General features: G+C 43.3%; 2 protein-coding genes across 2 annotated transcripts; one reads left to right on the plus strand and one right to left on the minus strand.

Annotated features, from left to right (window-relative positions):
• On the plus strand, positions 1 to 14336 carry myh7ba (myosin, heavy chain 7B, cardiac muscle, beta a). Its single transcript, XM_070992517.1, has 43 exons — positions 1 to 97; positions 648 to 751; positions 880 to 1023; positions 1210 to 1366; positions 1454 to 1481; positions 1757 to 1858; positions 2407 to 2410; positions 2551 to 2643; positions 2750 to 2813; positions 2905 to 3003; positions 3080 to 3183; positions 3292 to 3430; positions 3517 to 3635; positions 3983 to 4132; positions 4355 to 4525; positions 4610 to 4789; positions 4885 to 5017; positions 5108 to 5184; positions 5546 to 5633; positions 5716 to 5833; positions 5926 to 6049; positions 6184 to 6320; positions 8045 to 8300; positions 8388 to 8630; positions 8806 to 8982; positions 9103 to 9248; positions 9336 to 9426; positions 9507 to 9896; positions 10002 to 10128; positions 10216 to 10334; positions 10450 to 10646; positions 10737 to 10920; positions 11124 to 11289; positions 11404 to 11528; positions 11627 to 11742; positions 11874 to 12066; positions 12190 to 12393; positions 12692 to 12817; positions 13034 to 13204; positions 13304 to 13408; positions 13503 to 13598; positions 13776 to 13910; positions 14160 to 14336. Exons 1-43 carry the CDS (start codon positions 1 to 3, stop codon positions 14169 to 14171), a joined length of 5811 nt encoding a protein of 1936 aa, XP_070848618.1. The 3' UTR covers positions 14172 to 14336.
• trpc4apa (transient receptor potential cation channel, subfamily C, member 4 associated protein a) lies at positions 14335 to 27176 on the minus strand. The gene is made up of 18 exons (XM_070992529.1): positions 27000 to 27176; positions 24600 to 24728; positions 24354 to 24470; positions 24162 to 24219; positions 23968 to 24023; positions 23632 to 23760; positions 22005 to 22206; positions 21720 to 21905; positions 21487 to 21629; positions 21260 to 21391; positions 21106 to 21164; positions 20833 to 21018; positions 20666 to 20756; positions 20400 to 20540; positions 20152 to 20263; positions 19781 to 19893; positions 19370 to 19576; positions 14335 to 17221 (listed from the first exon to the last, which is right to left on the minus strand). Exons 1-18 carry the CDS (start codon positions 27123 to 27125, stop codon positions 17084 to 17086), a joined length of 2325 nt encoding a protein of 774 aa, XP_070848630.1. The 5' UTR covers positions 27126 to 27176; the 3' UTR covers positions 14335 to 17083.
• Between the last annotated feature and the right edge of the window lie 125 nt (positions 27177 to 27301).

The raw sequence follows: 27301 nt of genomic DNA on the forward strand, positions 1-27301 counted from the left end.
ATGTCGCGCTTTGACATGAAGGAGTTCGGAGAGGCTGCACCGTTTTTACGCAAATCTGACCTGGAGCTGCTGGCGGCGCACACCGTCGCTTTTGACGGTAAGACTAAAGAGGAGATATCAAAACAAGAAACATAAATAAATAACTGGAGCATGAAATATAATTCTTTCAGAAACGAATTCAGTTTTGATTTAATACTAAAGTCGATGGTGTGAGATTCCCTCGCGCATTTCGCTGCACTTTCATTAGTGGCAGTTTTTAAAGAGACATTGAACAGTGGTGAAACATGGCAAAATGTGTATAAATAATATTACTTTAAACAAAAAACAAACTGTTTTTCACACTAAATGTTATATTTTATTACTATTTAATTGTAATCTTGTTATTTAAAGGTGCTGTGTAAATAAAAGTACTTTTATTGTAATTGTGTTATTTTAAAGGTGCCGTATGAATATTGGTAAAATAACTTATACAATAATTCACTTGCTGAGACATGTGTTTCTGCCACATAGGTGAAGTTGTGTAATACTTCTGTCCAATTATGATTTAGTGTATTTCATCAATCAGCCTTTTTGTATTTGCATTATGTAGAGTTTTGGTGTTTTTCAACATCCTCCCACTCATTGCACACCCTCTGCTGTGCTGTTAGGGAAGAAGCGAGCCTGGATCCCTGATGAAAAAGAGGCGTACATTGAGATTGAGATCAAGGACCTCAGCGGTGACAAAGTCACTGTTGAAACCAAAGATGGAAAGGTAAGTGATTGTCCCTTTACATGCATTTATGAATGAGAAACCTTTAGCTTTTATTAGACACCTCTTCTTCAACACTACACACAGTACCGTGTTCCCTTTGTCATGTCTGCCTGCGTCCATCACTGTAGACTCTGACAGTGAAGGATGGTGACATCCAGCAGATGAATCCTCCTAAGTATGACATGATTGAAGACATGGCCATGCTGACACACCTCAATGAGGCCTCTGTGCTGTTCAACCTGCGCAGACGCTACTCTGCCTGGATGATCTATGTGAGTGCCCCATTATGGACTGATGGTACTTGCCCTCTCCCATGTTTTTCTGTTCTCTGTGTGTAATATTACACAGCTCAGCTGTAAGCTTGAGTAATGTCAGCCTGTGAGGAGCAGAACTGGTCATTCTTGCTTCAGGTGATGTGTCAGAGTGGGTTAATATTGTGTCCTGTTGTCTTTCCTCAGACGTACTCCGGCCTCTTCTGTGTGACGGTGAACCCATACAAATGGCTGCCCGTCTACACAGCCCCTGTGGTCGCCGCCTACAAAGGCAAACGCCGCTCTGAGGCGCCGCCGCACATCTACTCCATCGCAGACAATGCATACAATGACATGCTGCGCAGTGAGTTTAACAACACACAGTCACATATGCACTGATGCGTATACCAAACACACTTACACATCATATTGTCTGTTTTCTCTTCGTCAGATCGTGAGAACCAGTCCATGCTCATCACGTAAGTATGAACTGCGAAGTCATATATTTATAAGTAGACAGCTTATAATTGTATAAGCCATATATGATGTAGTGCATCCACACACAGCCACCAACATTTGATATTTTTTCCTCCAAATTTTTTGGTTTTGACTGAAATCTGTTCCTCACTTTTTCCTTTTCTTTCTGTTTTGTGTCATGCAGTGTAATGATTTTGATTTACACCAGCTTTAGCAGTTTTGTGACCGGTTTTTACCTGTTGTGTGTGCACTTTGTTATTTTTTCACACTCCTATAGCGGAGAATCCGGTGCAGGCAAAACTGTCAACACGAAACGTGTCATTCAGTATTTTGCCATTGTGGCAGCTCTTGGGGACACACCTGCCAAAAAAGGAGTAAGGCTGATGCGGCAACCCATATTTTTGTTTCCCAGCTTTTTTGCTGTATTTTATTTTTATTTTCTTCATTTTTTTGGTCCCAGGAATCCTTCAGTGTATTCCCTTTAAACCTTTTCCATACATTTTCCTCACTGTTAAAAAAGTGATTGTGAGAACTGATTACATTCATGTCTTCACCCTCATGTGTTGTGTCGCCCTTTCCAGCCACTTTACTCTGCTTTATTGATTTTGAAACTATTTTTCTTTTCCCCTTCTCCATGCCTCTTCTTTATTTTTTGCTCCAGATTTTCCACCATCTTTCCTTCTGCTTTGAGTTTTGCTTTTGACTTTTCTGTGTTGTTTTCTGTTCATTTTTCCTACCTTTTTCTCCCCTGCGTTCACCACACTTCATCATATAAAACAAGGTGGCCATTGGTTTTTACCACAGCTTTAACAACCTGTATCTAATTTTCCAGTTGGTCATGATGTTCCCCTTTGGTTGTGAAAGCATTATTTAGTTGTGTTTTATGTGACACAGCACTCACAGGCTTCTCACCTTATTCTTTTGCAGCAAGGTCCTGCCACCAAAACAGGGGTGAGTTAAAGCTGCAGAAAAAGTAATGCAGCCACATTATGTTTAACATCAATTTAAAATCAACTGCAGATTGTAAAAATAATGTGACTGTGCATCTTACATTTTATTTTACTCCCCCAGGGGACTTTGGAGGATCAGATCATTGAGGCGAACCCTGCCATGGAGGCGTTTGGTAATGCCAAAACACTAAGGAATGACAACTCATCCCGCTTTGTGAGTACCTACTCTGCAGACAGTTCGCTGTAGAAACATTCTTATTCTGCTCTTTGCTGGTTGATTTCTGGAGCATTCCATAGATATTTTGAACATTTTCCCACAGGGCAAGTTCATCAGGATCCACTTTGGACCTACTGGCAAACTAGCCTCGGCTGATATTGATATATGTGAGTGAACAGTAAATCATTGCATTCATCGTGTTTTCTCGTCTTGTTTCATGTCTAATATGATCATGTTGCTCTTCCTTCTGTCCCTCAGATCTTCTGGAAAAATCCCGAGTGATATTTCAACAGCCTGGTGAGAGGAGCTACCACATCTACTACCAGATCATGTCGCAGAAGAAACCAGAACTGCTTGGTTAGTGCTGCTCTGGCTGCTTTGGATATTTTATTACACACTGCTGCAGGACCGTGACGCGATCTCTTTGTTCCAGACATGCTACTGGTGTCCTCCAACCCGTACGACTACCACTTCTGCTCCCAGGGCGTGACCACCGTGGAGAACATGGATGACGGACAGGAGCTGATGGCCACTGATGTAAGAGCTTTGATTTTCTCCACGGGGAGATAAACTCAGCCGCATTTAACGCAGCACATTGAGTAGATTAGTGAGGGTGTGAGATGACTTTTCTCGGCTTCTTCACAGCACGCCATGGACATACTCGGCTTCCTGCCCGATGAGAAGTACGGCTGCTATAAAATAGTTGGAGCCATCATGCACTTTGGCAACATGAAATTCAAGCAAAAGCAGCGTGAGGAGCAGGCAGAGGCTGACGGCACTGAAAGTGAGAGCCGCCGTGAGACGTTTGCCACAAAAACAACCATTTGACTTAAAAGCAAGTTTGTGATTTTTGTCCTGTTCGGTTGCCAGGTGCAGACAAGGCCTCATACCTGATGGGAGTCAGTTCAGCTGACCTCATCAAGGGCCTCCTCCACCCAAGGGTGAAGGTGGGGAATGAGTACGTGGTGAAGGGACAGAATGTCGAACAGGTGAGATACCGTGTTTCGTCACGTTATTTTAACAGTATGAAAGACGAAGAATGTAATATGAAGTGGAAAATGAGGCACAACTGAACATCAGATCTATCAACGCTAAATATCAGATACATTAAAGCAGAACTGCAGCATGAAAGAAAAATTCAGCGTTCATCTTGGCTTCCTTCTGCTGGATGACTGGTATGCTGATGAGGGACAGCTTCTTAATCCTCGCTCGATCAATACACTCGACACTCCACACACACTAGAATCTGGTATCTAAGCAACAGAGGCTATCCATGTGAATGACAGCTGTATTCCTCCTGTGTGTGTGTGTATGTGTGTGTGCATGGGTACGGTAGGTTACTTACGCCGTTGGTGCTCTGGCCAAAGCCACATATGACCGCATGTTCAAATGGCTCGTGGGACGGATTAACCGGACCCTGTACACCTCCCTGCCTCGCCAGTACTTCATAGGGGTCCTGGACATCGCTGGGTTTGAAATCTTTGAAGTAAGTTGAACCGTACTGTATTTATTAAAAATGATCCTCATTAAACTGGTTTTCTGTTTCTATGGTCATATTTTGGTTTAATGTCAGCAGATGCTGTTTTTGTGCCTCAACTTTTCCTGTTGTGATGAATTAGCTATGCAGCAGGAAGAATCTGCGTAACATGTTTTTCATGCTGTTCACTTTGAATGCATCCTCTGAACACCTGTTCTTCTGTCATTGCAGCTCAACAGCTTTGAGCAGCTGTGCATCAACTTCACGAATGAAAAGCTGCAACAGTTTTTCAACCACCACATGTTCATCCTGGAGCAGGAGGAGTACAAGAGGGAGGGCATCGAATGGACCTTCATTGACTTCGGGTTGGACCTTCAAGCTTGCATTGATCTCATTGAAAAGGTGGACAAAGCGGATTCTCCATAATCGATGAAGTTTAATCATAAGTGAATTGTACTTGACTAATTAAAACTGTTCTTCCTCCAGCCGATGGGCATCATGTCCATCCTTGAGGAGGAGTGCATGTTCCCAAAGGCCACAGACAGCAGCTTTAAAGCCAAGATGTATGATAATCACATCGGCAAGTCACCTAATTTCCAAAAGCCACGGCCAGACAAAAAGCGCAAGTACGAGGCCCATTTTGAGCTGGTGCACTATGCCGGGGTGGTAAGTGCATTCTCGCTAAAGCCCTGAGATGTGCTTACAACATTTATTCTGACAGATAGAATTCAGTCATTTGGATGTCCCTGCTGTTTCTACAGGTACCGTATAACATTATTGGCTGGCTGGATAAAAATAAAGACCCGCTGAATGAAACGGTGGTGCTGTGTTTCCAGAAGTCCTCCAATAAGCTGCTAGCTTCTCTGTACGAGAATTATGTCGGCTCAGACTCAGGTACGGCAAACAGGATTCTGACAGAGGACTGCAGCATGCAGGAGATACCTTAAGGTGGTCAAAATTATCATCTCGCTCATTCCCTCTCAGTGTCCGACCCCAAGACTGGCTTGAAGGAAAAGAGGAAGAAGGCGGCTTCTTTCCAGACCGTGTCTCAGCTTCACAAGGTGAGACTGACGCCGCAGGTAAAATGGAACATTACTGATGCAGTCGAATGCAGACCGGTTATTCCAAATAACCTTCAGTGTGCTGTGAGAAAGTGTGGGCATCACTGGACAGCTGGGACGGAGGCAGTTAAGACTTGCAGTGATGTTTAGGGCAATGATCACATGAACATCACTTTAAGTCTGTGCTGGCTCCTCTCTCCTTTGCATCAATGATTTCGCGTGTGAGGAACACAAAGTCCTGCAGAATAAATGTTTTTCATAAAGATTTTGTTGTTATTGTTGCACAGAGTGATGTTTTAATAGTAGAATTATCATTTTTATTTAGTCTAACTTGATTTGTGGTGTTTCTCATTTCCTCCAGGAAAATCTGAATAAGCTGATGACCAACCTCCGCAGCACCCAGCCTCACTTTGTCCGCTGCATCATCCCTAATGAGACCAAGACTCCAGGTAACGCACAACACAATCACCGCATATCATCAGGAGCTAAAGACATGGGACTAGGCTTATGGTTGAAACCTGTTCTACACAGGGATCATGGATCCATTCTTGGTGCTGCACCAGCTGCGCTGCAATGGTGTGCTAGAGGGCATCAGGATCTGCAGAAAAGGATTTCCCAACCGCATCCTCTACGCTGAATTCAAACAGCGGTACAGATCATGTTAAGATCACACTTGGATGGCATGGACTTTCAATCATAGTGACAATCAGTCCTGAAAGACTCTTTTATTCCTTTTTTCAGCTACCGCATCCTGAACCCCCATGCTATCCCAGATGATAAGTTTGTGGACAGCAGGAAAGCTGCAGAGAAGCTCCTGGCCTCCCTGGATATCGACCACAACCAGTATAGATTTGGACACACAAAGGTAAGAGGTAGCAGCTTGTGTAATGCAGAGCCGTGAATTTAATAAATCATAAAAAAAAACTAAACATAGAGTGATGGTATACTTTCATTGAGCGTACGATAATGAATGAAAATTACATTTCTCGTGTCATGTAGGTGTTCTTCAAGGCAGGCCTGCTGGGTCATCTCGAGGAGCTGAGGGACGAACGTTTAGCCAAAGTCCTGACGTTGCTGCAGGCGGCCGCTCGTGGTAAAATCATGAGGACGGAGCTGCAGAAGATGCTGGAAAGGAGGTGAAGAGGCTGAAGTGACTTTCACTTTCATCGACAGAATCGCCTTTTTTATGACCCTGAATGAATATAGAATGTATTCATAGGCACAGGAAAGCCTTTGAACTTAATACCTCGCAGGAAGGTGAAGACATGAGTACAGAAAAAAAAACCTCCTCCAGCAGTTGCTTCACCGAACAGGTTCGATAGCAACACGATCAGCCGCGAGCCTTTCAGCTTGTGATACACTATACCTTAGTGTTCACTCCCTCACTCTAGTATGTGTGGCATGCAGGGGCAGTGTTAGCGGCGTGTGTGAGGCGTGTGCTTGCCCTTGTATGGTTACCAGGCATGTGTGTGGCCATACTGTTAATAAGGGCTCCATCCCTCCCTCACACACACAAAAGTCCTCTTGCAGGTCTCCGGCAATTCTCTCCGTCCACTCTCTCTAAATTAAACAATGCTGACGGTGTCCTCAGAGCCAGGTGGCGACATGTGTCAAGTGGCAGCTGCTCAGGCCCTCCCTAAAAATACAGCCCCCAGCCCCCTCTGTGCCGGATGGCCCCTTGCCCCTTTTGTCCGCGGCGCCTGTACTTCTAAGTGAGTGCATTGGTGGGATATGTGGCGGGTGACAGAGGATTTAAGTCGGCCATTGGACAGAGGGCTTTAGTTTCTAAATAAACACAGACGCTCACCTTTGAGAGGCACCCAGCATGGAGTCATGTCAAAAATGCAATCAGCTCCCCCACCCTCATTCAGTCACCTCCCACCCACCCTCACCCTCTAAACACTGACAGAAGTCCTTGACCAGTCTGCTGTGGGTCCATATTTAGGGCTGTGAGACGCCATTCTACTGAGACTAAATCAATCTGGTAACCCTGTTTGGTCACAGTCATGAAACATCAAAAGCAGCATTCGGTGTATGATTTCATGTTGCATCCCTCGGTGTATGATTAGATACAAGGAAGTGGATAGTTGCAGGATTAGTGCCAAAAATGAAGCACCAAGGAGAAGTAACTAAATAAATAGACCGGGGAACTCCCAGATAAATCTTTTTGACCTTCTTCTCTTTACTTGATCTGAACTTCACTTGTACTGCTTTTAAAGCAGCATGTGGTCGACATCAGCGGTTCCTAACTTTGTGTGTGTGGTGGACCTGCAGACCTGTCAGCTCAAGTACTCCTTCATCAAAAATGTCCCAAATGTGGTCATTTGTGTTTAAACTTAAACTTAATATTTTACCCATTTATCTATTAGCCTACTTTTAGCTCCGGTTATCCAACACGTTAAACTATCTAAACTGTTTCTAAGTTTCTTTAGCTGATTACTTCAGCCATTACTTCATACAGTACTTTTAGCTATTTAAAGCTTTTTTTATCCATGACTTTAAGATAACAATTTCAGCTGTTTATGTGTTACTTTAAGATCAATACCCCAGTTTAACCATTTATCCATTAGCGTATTTTTAATCCACCATTTATCCAACACTTTTGAACAGTTGATTTATAACTTTTAGCTGTTTCCAGCTACTTTCCCATTATTTTCAGCCAACTGTTTAGACACTCTCAATCCCAAACTGTGGTGTTCAGGTGTTTCTGCTGACTCAATATGTGGTTATATTGTGTATTTTTAAATCAATCAATAATGTCTTCTTTTTTTTTTCAAATTAGTTGAGGTTCAGGTTTTCAACCTGAGAAGAAAAGTTTTAATGGTGGAAAAATCCTCACTCCTTTAATTCCTGTTTTCAGAGAAGCTCTGATGATCATCCAGTGGAACATCCGAGCCTTCAACACTGTCAAGCACTGGCCCTGGATGAAGCTCTTCTTCAAAATCAAGCCTCTACTGAGGAGCGCCACCACAGAGAAAGAGCTGGCCTCTCTGAAGGAGGAGCTTGCCAAGCTGAAGGAGGCTCTGGAGAAATCTGAGGTCAAGCGCAAAGAGCTGGAGGAGAGGCAGGTCAGCCTGATCCAAGAGAAGAATGACCTCTTTCTACAACTGCAGGCAGTAAGTAGCGCTCCATACTGTGGCACAGATACTGTAGTAGTGTGGCAATGCGCTGAATGTATACTCTGTCTCTCCTGCCTGCCATAGGAGCAGGACAATCTGGCAGATGCAGAGGACCGCTGTGACCTGCTCATCAAAACTAAGATCCAGCTGGAGGCCAAAGTAAAAGAAATCATGGAGAGGCTGGAGGATGAGGAGGAGATGAGCTCTAACGTGCTCGCCAAAAAGCGAAAGCTGGAGGACGAGTGCTCTGAACTGAAGAAAGACATTGACGATCTAGAGATCACTTTGGCTAAAGTGGAAAAGGAGAAACATGCCACTGAAAACAAGGTATAGAAATTGGAAAAGGACAGCAGTAAGTTGGCTCTAAGAGCCTCTAAGAGGTCACCAAAAGAGCCACAGCACATTCAATAAATTGTACATCTAGGAAGAAAAATTCAAATGAATGTGTTTTGGATTTCTTACATTAAAAGTGTCAAATATATTTTCTTCCTCTGACTCGCAGGTGAAGAATCTGATTGAGGAAATGGCAGCTCTGGATGAAACCATACTGAAGCTGACCAAAGAGAAGAAGGCTCTCCAGGAAGCTCACCAGCGGACTCTGGACGACCTGCAGGCAGAGGAAGACAAAGTCAACACTCTGACCAAAGCCAAGGCAAAGCTAGAGCAACAACTCGATGATGTGAGTTTATTGCCTAAAAAAGAAGAGTAAAAAACATACTGTTGTATTATTTAGTCCACAGGCGGTGACATATCATAAACATAACATGTAACATTTTTCAACCTTCCTACTGTGAATCAGCTGGAGGGCTCACTGGAACAAGAGAAGAAGCTGCGTATGGACCTGGAACGGGTCAAACGTAAGCTGGAGGGAGATCTGAAACTCTCCCTGGAGTCTGTTATGGATTTGGAGAATGACAAGCAGCAACTTGAAGAGAAGCTGAAAAAGTGAGAGTTTTCATATATTCACAGGAAAACAGTATCTTGCCAATAAGAAGTGATGATTAAAAATGATTTCCAAATATTTTCTACCAGGAAAGACTTTGAAATGAATGAGATGGGCACAAGGTTTGAAGATGAGCAAGCCATGGTCAATCAGCTCCAGAAGAAGATAAAGGAGCTACAGGTGGAAATTGGTCTCTTAACCTCAAATACAGCAGTTATGAAACTATACTTTGACAAAATGACTGACTATTACTTTTTCAGGCTCGTACAGAGGAGCTGGAGGAAGAGCTGGAGGCTGACCGGGCTTGCAGGGCCAAAGTGGAGAAGCAGCGTGCCGATGTGGCTCGTGAGCTGGAAGAGCTGAGTGAGCGCCTGGAGGAGGCTGGTGGGGCAACCTCAGCTCAGATCGAGATGAACAAGAAGAGAGAGGCGGATTTTCTGAAGCTGCGGCGAGACCTGGAGGAAGCTATGCTGCACCATGAGGCCACAACGGCAGCCTTGCGGAAGAAGCATGCGGATAGCGTTGCAGAGCTGAGCGAGCAGATCGACAGCCTGCAGCGAGTCAAGCAGAAGCTGGAGAAGGAGAGGAGCGAAGCCAAGATGGAGGCTGACGATCTGGCGTCTACTGTGGAGCAGCTCTCCAAGGGCAAGGTAGGTGGGAAATGGATGATAAACACACTGAAAGATTTAAAAGCATTATGGGACCCAAGTAGATCAAACCATCAAAAAACAAAAAATTCCAACTCCTCCTTGCAGGCCACTACAGAGAAGATGTGTCGCCTGTATGAAGACCAAATGAACGAGGCTAAAGCCAAGGCTGATGAGCTCCAGAGGCAGCTCAGTGAAACCAACACCCAAAGGGCCCGTGCTCAAGCTGAGGGTGGTAAGGAACTTTCATTTCATCATAAGTCTCACAAACCAATTTCACTGACTGGTTAGTAACACATATCTGTTTCTCCTCTGCATGTAGGTGAGCTGAGCAGGAAGCTTGAAGAGAGGGAAGCCATGGTCTCCCAGCTCCAGCGTGTCAAGAACTCCTTCAGCCAGAATGTCGAGGAGCTCAAGAAACAGCTGGAGGACGATAATAAGGTCAGCACCTTATCACTGAAGCATTAAGTGGTTGTTATTTCCAAAGCTGGTAGGTACTTCTGCTAAAGCCAGTGTTCAACTAATTGCTCTCCACCATCATAATTGATCTCTTAAGGCAAAGAACGCCCTGGCCCATGCGCTGCAGTCATCTCGACATGACTGTGATCTTCTGAGAGAGCAGTATGAAGAGGAGCAGGAGGCTAAGGCTGAACTTCAGAGAGCTCTGTCCAAGGCCAACGTCGAGGTGGCTCAGTGGAGGACAAAGTATGAAACTGATGCTATCCAGAGGACTGAGGAACTGGAGGAAGCCAAGTAAGCGAAATGTATTTTTAACTTACAGAATTAGATGCACGCAATGATCGTTTGAACGCATGAGTGCCAAATGTGTTTGCTTCTCATCAGGAAGAAGCTGGTGACACATCTGCAGGAGGCCGAAGAGACCATGGAGACTTCCAATGCCAAGTGTTCCTCCCTGGAGAAGACCAAACATCGGCTCCAGACAGAAATCGAGGACCTGGTCATTGACCTGGAACGTGCCAACGCTGCAGCTGCTGCCCTTGACAAGAAGCAACGCAACTTTGACAAGGTATCAGCTGATGGCAGCAGTTACAGAGGATTGCATTTGGGGCATTCAAGGGAAATCACCATAATTATTAGATGAATGATAGCTTATTTGTGCATATGTCTTGTTACCTGATGACCTGGTAGGGTAGGATTGGCCTCTGGTACCACTGCAATGCCACTTCATGTTTTTTCGTCACTGCAACAAAATTGTCATATTTCCTTAAGGTGCTGGCTGAGTGGAGACAGAAGTATGAAGAGTGCCAGTCAGAGCTGGAGACCTCTCAGAAAGAGTCTCGTGGCCTGAGCACCGAGCTCTTCAAACTGAAGAACTCCTACGAGGAGGCCCTGGATCATCTGGAGACCATGAAGAGGGAGAACAAGAACCTCCAAGGTACATGTTGTTGTGGCTCACATTATGAATACTCACAAGGTTCCATTAAAACACAGTATTAGGTTTTTTTTGACTTAATACAAAATATGAACAGTTTTTCTGCTGCTCCCCCAGAGGAGATTGTTGACCTGTCGGATCAAATCAGTCAGGGAGCGAAAACCATCCATGAGCTGGAGAAGATGAAGAAGGGTCTGGACATGGAGAAAAGCGAGATTCAAGCTGCCTTGGAGGAAGCTGAAGTAAGCACTCTCACTTCCTCCTTCCTGTGGTCTGAGATACTTTTTGACAGAGGTGACCTACAGAATATCTTCAAGCACTAAGTGTCTGTCTGGCTCAGGGCACTCTGGAGCACGAAGAAAGCAAAACTCTCCGCATCCAGCTGGAGCTTAATCAGATGAAATCTGATATTGACAGGAAGCTGGCAGAGAAAGATGAGGAAATTGACAACCTTCGGTGAGATTCATTACTTTTTGCCCTACATTGTGGTAAATCTGCGATTCTATCCCACCAACCACTCATATGAACCTCATATGAATCTTTCTTATTATTAATAATTTTTCTCCATGATGTCTCTCGTCCTTTAGCCGTTACCACCAGAGAACGCTGGAGTCCATGCAGGCCACCTTGGATGCCGAGGCCAAGTCTCGCAACGAGGCAGTGCGCCTGAGGAAGAAGATGGAAGGCGACCTGAATGAAATGGAGGTGCAGCTGAACCATGCTAACAGGCAGGCCTCAGAATCCCAGAAACTCTTGAGAAACCTGCAGGTTCAGATCAAGGTGTGTCCGTTTGGCAGTCAGTCGATGAACTTACCCGATGTGTCAGATTCACCAGTGCAAGGAACAAATTCCATCAATGGGCTCAATAAAAATCTTTTTCTTGTAACTAATCTGTGACTCCAGGACATTCACTTGGAGCTTGATGACACCATTCACCAGAACGAGGAGCTGAAGGAGCAGGTGGCGGTGACAGAGCGCCGCAACAACCTGCTGGCTGCTGAGGTGGAGGAGCTGAGGGTGCAGCTGGAGCAGAACGACCGTGCACGCAAGCTAGCTGAACACGAGCTGCTTGAGGCCACTGAGAGAGTCAACCTGTTGCACTCTCAGGTAGGAAGAGTTTAAAATCACCCTGCAGTGCATTTGTGGTAAATAAATCATCAAAGGTTGGTCGCTAACTCTCGGTGGGTGGGAATGAAGAGGAGATTTTGTTTACCATGCTAGCTGGTCTGGACATACCAGCTGGATATATTCTGCAAAAGTTAATTTTTCTAGGCTAATTGTTACAGTCTGGTTCAGCTGATGTAATTATTGATGGTATGATTTTAGAAATGAATGAAATCTGACTGAAAACAAGATAAATTGACATTTTAATCCAGAGACGATTCATGAAACTCTTTTGCCCCAGAACACTGGACTGATCAACCAGAAGAAGAAGCTGGAGAGTGATTTGTCTGTGCTATCAAATGAGGTGGACGATGCTGTGCAGGAGTGCCGCAACGCAGAGGAGAAGGCCAAAAAGGCCATCACTGATGTAAGACTTTAGATGAACAAAATAGAAAGCACATGATATATTTAGAGTGTTTTTAATATTCTGTAATTAGTTCTCTGATGTAATTAACCAGCTTATCTAACATCTTAAATACAGTCCACTGTAAGCTGTGCTGAGGCCTGTTGATGTTGCTGCCGTTGGTTTCAGTCCAGTTAGACGACTTAATATCCATTTAATACTGATCCTCTGAATTTGTAGGCAGCGATGATGGCGGAGGAGCTGAAGAAGGAGCAGGACACCAGCGCCCATCTGGAGAGGATGAAGAAGAACATGGAGCAGACCATAAAGGATCTGCAGATGCGTCTGGACGAGGCTGAGCAGATCGCCCTCAAGGGCGGCAAGAAGCAGGTCCAGAAGCTGGAGGCCAGGGTGAGAGACGAGACTTATGAAATGCTTGATAATTCTTGTCATGCGTTTTGTTGGTAATTTGGAATAAGTGGACTGCTCACTTTCTGATTTTACTGCTAGGTCAAAGACCTGGAGAATGAACTGGAATCTGAGCAAAAGAAGAGCCAAGAGTTTCAGAAGGGATTACGGAAGTATGAGAGGAGAATCAAAGAGCTCTCCTACCAGGTAAACTTCCAGTCTGCTGACGCAATATGAATGGATGTTTTTTTCATTTTACAAATTGAAAGTGGAGTAAGAGCTCCCTGTTCTGTTTGTGCAGGCTGAGGAAGACAAGAAGAACCTGGTCCGGCTGCAGGACCTCATCGACAAGCTGCAGGCCAAGGTGAAGAGCTACAAGAGACAGAGCGAAGAGGCAGTGAGTCCACTTACTTCAGTACTTCAATGTTATTGCACTGTCAGTGATAAATGATCATCTTGACCACATCATTAACCAAAGGTTTATGTGCTGGAGTTGTTTCTGTTGTGCTGAGCCTGAGCACCTCCTCAGTTCACTGTGCACTAAGTTGTTTCTTTGGTTTCCTCCTCTCTGCAGGAGGAGCATGCAAACTCCAACCTGTCCAAGTACAGGAAGCTCCAGCATGCGCTTGATGATGCAGAGGAGAGGGCTGACATGGCCGAAACGCAGGTCAACAAGCTGCGGGTTCGCACCCGCGACCAAGGCAGCAAGGTCAGGAAACTGAATACATAATGCATTTCATGTTACAGTATGCTACTGAAAACTGTATGACCTTTGGGAGTATTTAATAAAATGAACCAGCAGGCTTCATAACAAGAACTAATCTTAGAGGATACTGGATGTAATCCTCTGTTGAAGACCTCACATAGCCCTCTCATGTGATCTCTAGTGTGGTCATGAGTAACTCTACGACAGTGTGTACGCGGTTGCTAATAAACATCCCTGTCTTATGTGTTTCAGCTTGCTGAGTGATGTGTTGAGGCTGAACGCCGCAGCCAAACATATCACAGCCAGCCAGCTGCAACAGCTGTGCTCGACTGTGAGGATGCATCCAAATAAATGCTTTTTAAACCTTCAAATAAGACTGTCTGTGTTTTTTCAGTGTGAATGAGATGAAGATAGAAATCCCACAGAGAAGGTCTAAAGAATTTATTATATTATTAATTTGACAAACAGCTGTTAAATAAGGAAAACAAAGTTCAATACCAGCATTAGAGGAGGGACATGAGGGTGAAAGTTAGTTACAGAAGTAGTTATAATAGAATGTGAAACTGAAACATGAATCTTTTCTGACTGATGGTCAAACAGAGTTAGAGAGATTAAGACTGAAGTGGGGTTTTGTTTAAACACAACCATGTGAGATTTTATGCATTATTCAGTGCTAACGCAAAACAAAACAAAAACACGAGCTGTCATCTAAAATGAACTTATGATTCAGACTTTACAGCAAGAATATAATCCACTGTTAGCATCTGGTAAAGGTCGCTCTCAGAAAACACTGTAAATGCTGTTGTGCCTTACGAGATGAAACACCATCATATTTGATTGGAAAAATAAAAAAAAGCACATGTTCTGAGTTTTGATTGTGAATTTAGGAGTGGTTGCAAAACATGCCAAACATTACGTAAATCTCCACTTACTTATGTCAACATATCAGGAATCTGAAATAAAAACCAAATAGTGTTGTATTTAACACTGCAGCATGTTCTTGGCCGGGGGGGAATAACATTTCATCATTTTCTGTACAAACTAATGAATGAGATCTAAGGCCTACGAGGAGCATCACACCACATACAGCATAACTGTTGAGAACCAGTTCTCTTGTGCATCATACAGACAGATCACTCTTTGAAATTCTGATCGCAAAGCTACAGAAGTCAGGGTTCAGAGATTGTTTATATAGTTGCTCCAGAAGAGCGCTCACAACATTCATGTTTTTATACCAATAACCTCATTGACATCCACGGTGGATGACTGCAGTGATAGGAGGGATTTGGATCAATGGCAACACACCATCAGTACTAAGAATGTGACACCAGCGCAGATGTACCCTGTGTCAAAATCACATCACGTTATCGCGAAACCAATGCAATTATCTCGAGCATCCAGCAGAGAAACTGAAAATCTGAGAGAAAAGCACTTGTTAAGACTGTTAGGTGTTGTTGCATTAACTTCACTACAAAAGCCCAAAAGATGAACGACTTCAAAGTATGTGCACACCCACCAAGAGATTTAAGACATGCTGAATGAAAGCTAGAAAAAAGGAAACATTTCTGGTTAATCAGCTTTAAAGCAAATAAAAGGCTTTCAAAGTGTAAAGGACGTTTGTGTTTGCATCCCAAGGCGGCATAGCACTAGTAACTCATGGCATCAGGGGCCAACTGTACAAATGCCCTTATACATTCACATGAACATGTATTATGACTCATGACATGCTGGGAGTAACTGTACACTTGTCACTAGAAGTGGTTTGATCTGTACGGTGTCAGGATAAAATATGAGGTAGCTCATCCATTTGTACTTATCTCAGGTTGGGTCTGTTTAACGTGAGACACCTATCTGTTCAGCTCTAAATCTTCCATTTCCACTAAACAGCTGCACATTCTGGCCATGGACGCATCATCAACATAGCCGTGCCCACTGCTTTGTCCCAAATAAAGATCAAGTGGCGCCATGCAAAAAGAGCCATCATACAGAAAGATTGTCATTCTCAGCTTGAAGTCAAAGATTCTAAGAAATCCCAGAAACCAGAGGAAGTGGTAAACCTTCAGTCGAATGCTGATGATGCTGGGCAGAAGGCTAATACACATCAACTTTGTGTGGACTGGAACAATTAAAGTGGTAGGTTAACTCTATAGCCCCTGCATAGTTTATTCTCTTCCCAAAGCATCTCCCATGACACAGATACAAATGCTGTTACAAAATGAAGATTTTTTTCAATCAACAAATGCGTTAACATATAATAAACAATAGAAACAATTTATCTGTGCAATGTTTTATTCTACAGTTTATCCAGAGCTAAAAGCCATTGTTTTTAACAAAGACAAAAGAAAATCAACAAAAAAAACCTGGTAAAGAAACAAGTCCCTGGGTGAAGCTTCTGAAGCCGCAATGGAGTGGATGGTTTCAGGTGAGAGGAGCCCTGTGTGATTTGTGAAACATGTCAGCCGGCCCACAAGCTACCTACATGTGCTGAGTAGAGCCAGAAAGCACCAATCAACAATAGCCACCTACCAAAATAGATCCACAGACAGGCTAAATGAAAACGCTTTTCGCTGCGACGACCCCTGCGAAAGCTCACCGCTCTCCCCCGCAGGTCAGGCAGTTGAGAGGCATGGAGTCAACAGAGAATGTGTAGATAGTGGGAGCGGTGACTCCTGGCAGCCCTGTGACACACCACTGACCTGCACATCTGGGTGACCGTGTAATCTGTGGCCAGCCAGGTCCACGTGAAAAGAATCTTTTTTTCTCACATATAATTTGTTGAATCATACATATTTTTTCCATAGACTTTTGTATAGGTTATATAAAAGGCTCTATTTGAATTTCACCTAAGCAAACAACCAATGCAGGTGTCATTTCCAAAGGTCCCTTAATTGTCTGTTAGATGATGTGGGTGATCTGGGGTGGGCATACAGGTTTCCCCCTCTCCCTTTAAAGAAGAGGTCGCTAACTTAGTGAGAAATTACGTCCCCTCGCATCTGAGATGACGGCCTCCATGCAAAGGTACAGACAGCAAACAGGTGAGTCTTTAAATCCAGAATGCAGTCACAATGCATCTGGATGGCTCAGCTCAGTGGAGTCATCACCAGATTTAGGTGTCCATGCTCCCTGTGACCCTCTGCCCTGTCCCACCCCAGCACACTGAGTGCACACACTGAGGGTCAATCCTCCAGCAGGTCTCTGTCCAGATCCATGAAGGGCTCGTCAATGTAGCTCGCTATGGCACACAGAGAAGTCCTGTCTGAGCCCAGCAGCACTGACACTGTCTCCTTCCAGTAGCTGAAGGGGATACATGAGCTCTGAGGAAGGAAAGGGGAGGATTTAGAACAATAAAACATCTGCATTAGACAGCCAATCAGTGTGTGGTAACAGTTACTAGCTGCAATTAGTTAAGTTAGCCTTCGTGTGTAAGGGATAGCACTGGAGGAATTTTACTAGTTTACATGCTGAACAGAGAAATCAGCGTAGCTTAGATGTATTCCTGGATGTCTACTGGATCGATACTAACTTGCATATATATATTATGTTAATCATTTTAGCATGAATTACTACATTAAACAAGATCCTTTCAAAGTGATGTGTTTACATGTGCCACGTTCAATATAAATTGAAGCTACAAACAATGTAATGGTTAGAATTCTCTATATAAATATTATGACATACTGTTAATGTTGAAGCAGCAATGATTGGCATTTTGACCACTTGGGGGCAGCAGAACAAGCAAATCCACAGCACTGACATGGCCATATCAAGGTGTTCCTGCTAACTCGTTTGCAAACAGTTGGCTATTTTGACATCTGGCAGGTGTGGAATAACATTAACTTCCATTTGAAGTCATGTTTTTGGTCACATGGTGAGTGTTTTGGTCCTTAACAACTACAATGTCTGTCTCTTTCACTGCTAAATGGTCCACTATGCTCACCACTAACTCATGTATGTGTCACTACAGCATCATACTCATCATCCTGAGGGTGTGGCACACTTGCAAGCAAAACCAAAAGTAAAAGTCCCCTTTCCACCAAAAGATCCGGGAGAAATCAGTCAAAAACATTATGGCAATACAAAGCAGGGCTGTCAAAATTGGCCAAATATGACAATTGATTATTCTCTCTAGAAAAACACAAAGGTACAAACCATTCAAATATCTATTTTGCTGACAGCAAGTCCACTATAAGTGTTTCTTATTGCCACTGACTGGCTCAGATTGTTATTCTAGGGGTCTGACATTTTTGTTTAAGAGTAAGATCCTTTTGTTTAACCAGAAACAGCTGTTAAATCGCTCTTGCCAAAGCCACCAGACTCCATCCATGGAAAAAAAAATAGCATTTTCATTCAACAAAACTCGCCAAAACCTGGTTCATGTTTTCACAGTTCCAACAAACATCACTAAATCTGAGCTGGCTGACCAAAACTCTTAATTCACTGAATCGGGAGAGGAACGAGAGAAAGGGCAGACACTAGAGAAGCATCGAAAGCTGTGTATGCAGCAAGAATAATTTATTATATCTAAGTCAGTGATTATTTTCACCAGACATGATGACCGGAGTGATTTAAATGTCAGACACTGACAGATTTTTGTCCTGGACAACAGAAACTCTGGTTTTGTGACTCCTGTCCATCATGCAGTGCATGCAGTGCAGCTGTGGCGGTGCAGCTTTTTAACTCCTTTAGACTATTGGTTGACAGGTCTAACACTACAGGCAGGTGTTTGCACTTGGGAAGTGCAAACGCTCTGTGTATTCCTGTCTGCTTTACCTCAAGACAGGTAAAGAAATAAAATTGGGAAATATGGAAATTGTGAGAAATGAGGAAAACGTGACTGAAGATTTTAGATTATTTTGTATCTCCACTTCCTTAACACTTGCCAATGCTTTAAGAAACAGTAACGTTTAGTAGCGAGAAAAGAGTTTTTCTTTGAGCAGCGAACAATGACCAAGGAACCAAAATCCTTCCTTCAGTTCAAGGAAATTTTATGGGTCCCTGAAATATTCCCTGCAGTGAAAAGGGTGTTCATGACACAAAAGTCCACACTTTTCCTTGCATGCAATACTAAGTCTCATCTACACAAGTTGCTAATCAGATTGTAAACAGTGACTGGTGCACAGAAGAGGAGGTCTTGGCCTGGATATCAGTTATCCAGATAGCCACTGGCTAAACCCTAATATATTGGTCATTGCCCTCAGATTCTAAACTGTTGTCAGATGATAGCCAGTGGGTTCAGAGATGGCTGGAAAGCAGCACTCAAAGTATTTACAGTCTTTAGTTTTCACAGCACGCTTACATGTCAGAATGTTTTGAATACGTGACAGGAAGTGACTAAAAGTAAACAGTAGAATCTGAGAGGGGGCTCACATCATGACGCTGACTTGCTGCTTGCATGATGGAGCTGGATTTGGGGAAATGAAGGTAGTTATCGATTCAATTGTGTAAAAGAGAGAGCTACTCACGTTCTCCAGACAGGTGCTGTCTTTGTCCTTGTTGAGGTAGTGGCGCTGCCAGAAGCGTAGTAAGTTGTGGAAATTGTTGAGCAGGCAGCCTGGGTACTTCTCAGCATACTCCTTCTCCCGCAGGGCGTTGAGGTAGAAGGGCAGTTTAGCCTTTCTTCTGGCCAGCATCAAGATCACCAAACTGGTGTTTAAACAGCTCACGTTCTCCTGCAGGAGGAATGAATGTACAGAGGAATCAAACTTGAGTGATGGACCATTTTTGCATAGCAATACACACACAATTACAGTGCTAATTGTGGCTAACATTACTTTACAGTAAAAAAACAGTCCTCAATGTATTTGTGAATCCAATGAATCATTATTCATGCACTTTGAGGTTCTCCGAATATATGTGACCAAAGAAGACATTACCTGTGTGAGTGTCTGCACGTTGATAATGTTGATCAGCCGGAAGAGGAAGGACAGTCTGTTCTCAACTCTGGCCATGTAGGACAGCAGGCAGCACTCAGAAAGTACCTCCACCACTAGAAAAAACAGGCAACATCAATAATACTGTTTAATGTCCTCTTTGAGGAAAAGCACTTCCATTCATTTGTGATCTTGAAACAGGAGAAAGAAGTATGTTTCTATTATTTATGTATGTCAGTGTGAACTATGCAGGACTGGAGTGCTTGTTGATTTTTGCCTAGCTATCCAGGCCAAGACATGATTTCAGTCTCTCTTTCTCTTTTCTCCACCTTCATGAACTAGTCTCCATGTGCACACTTTCCATGCCAGTTTACCTTTGACATCTTCAGTTTGGCTCTCAAATCGGTCTAAGGAAAGGACAATGCAGCGCACCAGCATGTTAGAGTCCACCAGAGAACTGTTGATCTGCGTCAGGAAGGTCTGAAACTACAGAGGAGAAATCAAACTACACCATCAGACACACCTGTTCATCCACCACACGAGCTGAGAAATGGCTGGAAAACTTTATTCTGTTCGGCCAACATATACATCTTTGGAAAGAGCATGAGATGTAAGACCATACCTTCTCTGGAGTGTTGACGTATTTGTTGAATCTTTTGAAGGCATCGATGTTGAACTTCATGAGCTCTCCAAGCAGATCGAAGTAGCTCTGTAGGACATCTCGAGATGTACAGCCACTGTCTATGATGCAGAACAGGATGTGCTGTCGAGGGTTGGAAACATGAAGTCATCAGCCATTCATTCAAGAGAAGTCAAAATCAAGGACGGACCTGTGAAATGTACACGTCTTCGTGAATGATCAGAAAACAATCTGTGCTGTAGTTTTACCTCTAGTAGTCCCCTCTTCAGGAGGAACATTTGGTCTGCATAGGAGGTGGCTCCTCTGAGAAAACTTTCCACTGCCCTCGCCTGCCAGAACCTACACACAGAAACAGAAAGGTTCAACAAAAAGGGAGAAGTAGAGAGAGGCCTCTTGAGAAACCTGCGATGCTGACCTGAAGGACGAGTCTGGAGGCTCCCTCTTCATGACAGTGAGGATGCGTGTCAGCAGACCCTTCTTCCCATCACACACAAGGCTTCTGTCTGTGTTGACCAGAGCTTCCACCTCAGGGATGTTAGCCTTCATGGATATGGCACTCAGTTCATTCAGCTCCTGACTATTCAGCAGGAGATATTTGTTCCTGAAAGACAGGCAAAAGGTTTTAAACAGCCAACATAATGTAAAAGGAGAAGTCAGATTCAAGGGAACTGAATTAAGGGTCACTTACTCATGGTGATCACTGAAACTCTGAAGTAGCCGCAGGAACTGAATTTTGAAGGATATCTCCTGCACAATGAGAATAAAGAGTGTTAACGATTACGTTAAACCTTAAAAAGTTTCATTCAATTGCTCAGAGCCACTTCACACAGAGAGCGTCATACTGGACTACAGTCGCAGTTCTCATTCTGGCCATGCACCACATGGTTTGAAGCGGTGTATTTCCTCCAGATCAGCTTGTCAAACAGGTTGTTGAGTCCCGGGATAAGACGGAACTCAGCCAGCATCTTGTGGACCTGTGCAAGTATCACAAAACAGGAATGAGTGAAACACATTTCACCTCTGGTTGGACCCAACACTGCAGTTTGAGGGAAGACGTGCTGTTGAGTACCTGGTTCCTCTGTCGGCCCATGAGAAGGACACATAGCACATAGAGCACTTCCACTTTATACATGATCTCATGGACTATCTTCATGGACTGGGGTAGTCGATGTCTCAGGGGGCTGGTGGCCAGAGAACTCTCATCTGATGACTCTGAAGGCGAGGAAGAAAAATCATCTCAATCAAAGTTCATAGGATTTAAGCAGTGTGAGGAACATGCAGCACAAGTGACTGTTGCCTCACCTGTACTGCTTTGCTCTGCCTCCTCAGTAGCCATCTGCATGAGGGCATCCAGCACCAGAGCGTTGTCCAGCCAGGTGTACCAGTCCTCCAGCTCCTGCAGGAAGTTAGCTCCTGTGGCCTCAGACACCTTCCTGGTGGCTAGCTTACACAGCCTCTCAATGAAGCCAGGGATGTTCAGCAGGGTTACTATTGGACAAATAGTTCATTTACTGATCCATTCTTTTGCAACGGCACAAAATAAATTTTATAGCTCAGCTTGACCTGCGTACTGTGAAGACAACCTACCCTGGTTGACCTCTGCCCGTGAGGGGCTAGCATTGCGTTTCTGCTGGGCATTTTTTGCCAACAGGGTGTGCTTGTCGTCATTTCCTACATCAGGCTCTGAAATGGTCACAGACAGGATGCGGCAGAAGTTGGCTAGCTGCTGTTGGTCAAAGCTTTGGACCAGACCCGACAGGTTAGGGATGCCCTCTAACTGGATCATCTCCTGAAAATGCAAACATACGAAATGTTTATGTTGAAATCTAATATTGACTTTTAATTTAGAAAACCTAGCAGCAAACAAACAGCATAACAGATAAAAAGTCAGTTGTGTCCTTTATTTTTGTCACTCCCTGATTGCACCAATGCTTCATCTTTTTTTGCTGAATTACCTCTGATGTTTTGATCTATTTTTATCTGAAACAATGACAAAAGCTCAGGCCAGGTTAGCTGAAGCAAAAGCATTTTCTCAGATGTCTTGTGTATGCCTGGTACATAATTCATGCAAAGTATGCCTGTGCATACATTAGCTAATCCACACAGAGAAAACAAAGCCACTGTCATGCTGGAACAGAGGAGTGTTTTTATACACTACATTTTCCATTGTTACAGAAGAGTTTTTGAACACAAGAGAATGTCTTCACTAGTTTTGTCATTTAATCATCAGCATTAAGCCAGTTATTGTAAAACCATGGCAAATAATGCAGGCATGCTGGACAAAGCAGTAATTGGGCAGTGCTGAGCCCAAAACTTTCCTACTGACATTCTGTCACTTTGTGATATAAAGCAGAGAGGTGGTTTGTGCTGGAAATACCTTTGCCAAATCACAAGATATTCATTTATCTGTTGTAATTAGTAAAAAGAGGAGGATAAACTTTTGATAAATTGCCCCAGCTGTCTTCAATTAACTCTACCAAAATCACAAATATCATGGAGAGAACACAAAGAAACCCTTTAAAATGTACATGAGTCTCGACATACAGTAGAGCTAATTGAGTTTGTTATAGATAATTAAGTCATTGTCATTTTAAAGATGTACAAGTTATGACTGGACTGTCTACAAAGTCTCCACATGTTGGCACCACAATACCTTGATGGGGAAACATTTACAAGAATTAGTAGCACACAAATAACATGTCTGGGATCAGGAAAACCGTAAAAAGAAAGCAAATGAACAGACTACAGAGTACACAATGTTTGCCAAACTATCAATTAAATTACCATGTATTTTACAGTACAGAGCTAAGAAAAGATACACAGCTAGGTGTTTTAAAATGTTAAAGAATTTCGAGAAAAATTGAAGCTGAGTGCAGCATGATTCCAAAATTAAGGGATGGGTGTGACTTGGTGTTAGCAACTGAGCCAAGCACAATCATTCTGGCATTAAAGCTGTCTGTCATGGACGACAGAGCTGGCCAATAACAATACAAATTTACCAGCAGAGGTTGTTATCTATTACTTAAAGAAAACATCTGTTATTTCACTAATAATTACTTTAATTTCTGGGAAACGGGCACATAAAAATATGAATTTAAGAAGATCACCAAATGTGTCACAGCATAAATCACAAAGCAACTTCCTAGCCCTTTTAACTGGAGTCAACAGGGCCACCATGCTCATGCTGAGGATTCGATACGAGTACAACTCTGACCTTTTTGACTCCAAGAATATCTTCAATAAGGGTAGCGGTCTGCAGGAAGGTCTTCTTGTTGGTCATCAGGGTGAAGAGAAACAAAACAAAGTCATCCCTCGCTGCCAGGCTCTTTGTGACCCCTTCCGTCTATGTTTTGAATACAGAACACGCACGTTAATTAAATCATGCCCAAACCTGTCTGCTGGCATGATCCTGTTTTGACACAATAGAGCAGCACAGACCGACTGCAAGAAAATACTTGTAGTTATATACAGTACATGTGCTCAACTGAAGCAAGCTATGATGCACCTCTGACATTTCTCTGGAACATACAAAATGTAACGGGATACTTACACATATACAACAGTTGTAGAGAACACTAAGGCAGTCCTTGACCAAGTCATCATTCACTGTTGTAACAGAAACACAGATGTTAGTCTAATTGCTAGAAAATGTCAGGAAATTAAAATCAATTATCATCATGTAAAAAGGAAGAAAAATCTCAATAAAAGCCAACATATGCACACGTGTGATGTAGTCCTACTTACTTTTGGGTTTTTTCTTCTGCATAGTTAACGTCGGCCTCATCAAGATCTCCACAAGTAGCTGCAGAAAAACAGGGAAATGAGCTTTCAGTGCTGCAAGCCAACACAGTAAGAACTGTACAACACGTGCCGACTGTTTTCAGTGTCTGAGTCCAACAACTAGACAGCACCGAGCAGTAGGAATGTCAAACTTACATCAACTCCACCAAAGAGGTCAAAGGTGTATGTGTTGGGGAAGGTGGATTCCTGAGCGGTCTTCCTGTCCTCTGTGACAAAAGACATGGCCTCCATGGAGAGCTGGGATGATAATACCTGACAAAAACCCATTGTCCACATGTAATTTACATCAGCCAGGGTCCAAAGTGAAACATTCAGCAACAAGTGACTAACACCAGGAATTCCATAGCCTTATTGTTGGATGGACTAGCATGGCATGGCTACCTTAAGAAAGCTATGGGCATGAGAGAGGTCACTGTTGGGATGGCTGCTCTCGTAGAGCTTCTGCAGCAGAGTAGGGATGCCATGCCACTTGGCCCGTTTATCTCTTTCCTGGAGCAGGCCTCCTGGGAGCTGCAACACATGAACACAGGCAACCTTAAATATGGCAATATATATCGTTAAAATGTATGCTTATTTACATCACTGCTTCAGGGAGGTTTAAAAAGTTCTATTTTTGCTTGTTTCAAATTCATTTTGGCTTCATCCACATGTCTCATACAGAGAAAAGCATAGAGTGAGTCAAAGCAAAAAAAGTTGAATATGCACACTATGTTAATTAATTACCACACAGCTTGAAAATGAAAAGCCCCAGTCTCAAATAATCTTCCTTAACAGAAAATGTCTACAATTGTGACCACAAACAAAAGGCCTGCCAGACGAGGAAGATTGTAAAGCTTCTTTTAAATGATATTAGTGTGGAGCCACTCCTCAGGTCATACAGCAGACTACTGCAACACAGAAAACAAGGAAATGAAAGCAACTTAAACATGTTTTTATTTTATCCCTCTCATAGCGAGGACTGTGGGGCAATAGACTCCTGGCCTGCTTCAGAGTCAGTGGGTGCAAATGTATTTTGGAGCAAGACCTTGAGGTGGAGCAGAATCTACAAGTTGAAACCCTTTTAAGAATAAAAGGTTGCAGCAGCAGTGTGATTTTAGAAATATGCATGGAATGATGCACATCATGCAAATGATAATTCCTCAACATGTGAGGCTAGTAGAAACAGAATATAAAAAGCTGAGATGTATTGACTCCAATAACTAATAAGTGCATCTTCCTGCAGGAGAAGCTTTTTTGTAAAATCTGGACATTATTTCCTCATACAGGTGATCAGTGTGATAACGGCAAACAAGCCCAGTCCTCCTATTGCAATTCAACACACACCCAAGAGACTTTTGAGTGCCTCTAAAAACCTGAAAATAAGAAGCTCACTGAGATCTACACAGCAACTCTTCTCTACAGAGACACTGAATAACTATCCATTTATCATCCTTTTTAAAAAATATCATACTGCTATACTGACAATCACCGCAGCCCTGTGAGCTCAACAAAACTCATCGGATAGTTTGGACCTGTCACTTGATGACAGAGTCACTATTAATATTTTGTGAGTGTTACTCAAGTTCGTTATGCACATCTGTATTTCATGTTAAACTGATAGAAATGCTGTAAAGGAGGAAACTGTGCTGCACAGAGGACACAAGACGTGGCTCTCTTGAATGTTTTGGAGTTCTTCACAGCAGCTTTTGGCATCCTATTGATGACCGACTCCCTTCAAAGCGCAACGAGTTCAGAATATGGCAGCTGTCTCAACACCGTCTGAGAAAACTTGTCAAATATCACAATTTCAATGTGATCAGGGATATATTTTCAGATCTGAGGTGGTCTGCTACAGGCCAACATTTTACTTTACCCTGAGGCGCACTGCCTCGAAAACTGCAAGTCAGCAAAAAGGCAGGACACAGACTGTACAGTTATAGGTGATTTAATCAGCTTTGAAACTGAAGAGCTTAAATCTCCAGTGTGGCAGCAACAAAGCGAAACTGATAAGCAGGGACCGAGTGTCGAAACTTCAGGATAAGAGTGACGCTCATGTGCCCAAAAACGGTAGAAACAGTTGACGTAAACTAACGTGAAGTTACGTCAAAACTAACCGAACAAATATGTGCTCCGAAAGTCCCAATAACCAAATGTTTCCTTACGTGGGAACAATAATCATCTTACTATTCCAGACAGTTGTTGCGGCGTATCCATTTATGGAAACGATAGTTATTGTGGTTAGAGTGTCGTTACGTAATCACCTGAGCTGTTCAGCTGGCTTAGCTAGCTAGCTGACGTTACCCCGTCTGCTAACCGTAGAAATGGTTACTGCCAGTGATTAAAGCTTCCAAAATTGAACGACAGGATCTTTAGTAACACTGACACCACAAATTATGATTAAAACCAACAACGCTCCGTCAAATGTTCAGTTCAATGCGTTTTTATATCGTTAATTAACCTGGCCTATGGTGCTAAGCTAATGTGAAGCTAACAACAAAAGAGCCACTTGAAGCGGAGCTTGCTTCACACACTTTTTGTTGTGTTAACGTTATTTTCTTTGTCAGCGAGCAAATATTATTATCCAGAACTCAATGGCATAAAAGCTAGAGGTCTGCGCTTTAAAAATACCCCGTAATATCGCAGTTAGCTGCAAAGCCGAAGCTGACAGGGGCGACTGCATCTCCAGTCAAGTCTCCTGAACAACGTCTTCATTTTCAGGCTGCATTCCAACCGCAAGTCCCTGGTCCCGGTCGACAGACATTCGGATGTTTTTATTGTCGAGACCTGCATCGTTTCTCTTACCTGCGTCCCTCGACTGAAACCCTGGCCAGTAATTTTACTAGCTGTGAACTTTGTGATGATATTGCTGTTGTAATTTCTTCGTTTTCCTCCAGTACAGGGGGACTCGGACCCCACAAGCGTCGCCATTATTTCTTCTTCCTGAACTGGACTGTTGGGGCAGGAAGTGGAAGGCTTTGATGAATTAATGGATGTGATTAAGCGACACCTGCTGGCAGAGCTGCGCACTGCAAGAATCGAGTGGCTTCGATGACATATGCATTTTATATCTATTGTTTATTATGATAACGTTCACTATTATGCCA

The sequence above is a fragment of the Chaetodon trifascialis genome, chromosome 3 (genome assembly GCF_039877785.1).
Source record: "Chaetodon trifascialis isolate fChaTrf1 chromosome 3, fChaTrf1.hap1, whole genome shotgun sequence".
Classification (NCBI taxonomy): Eukaryota; Metazoa; Chordata; class Actinopteri; order Chaetodontiformes; family Chaetodontidae; genus Chaetodon; species Chaetodon trifascialis.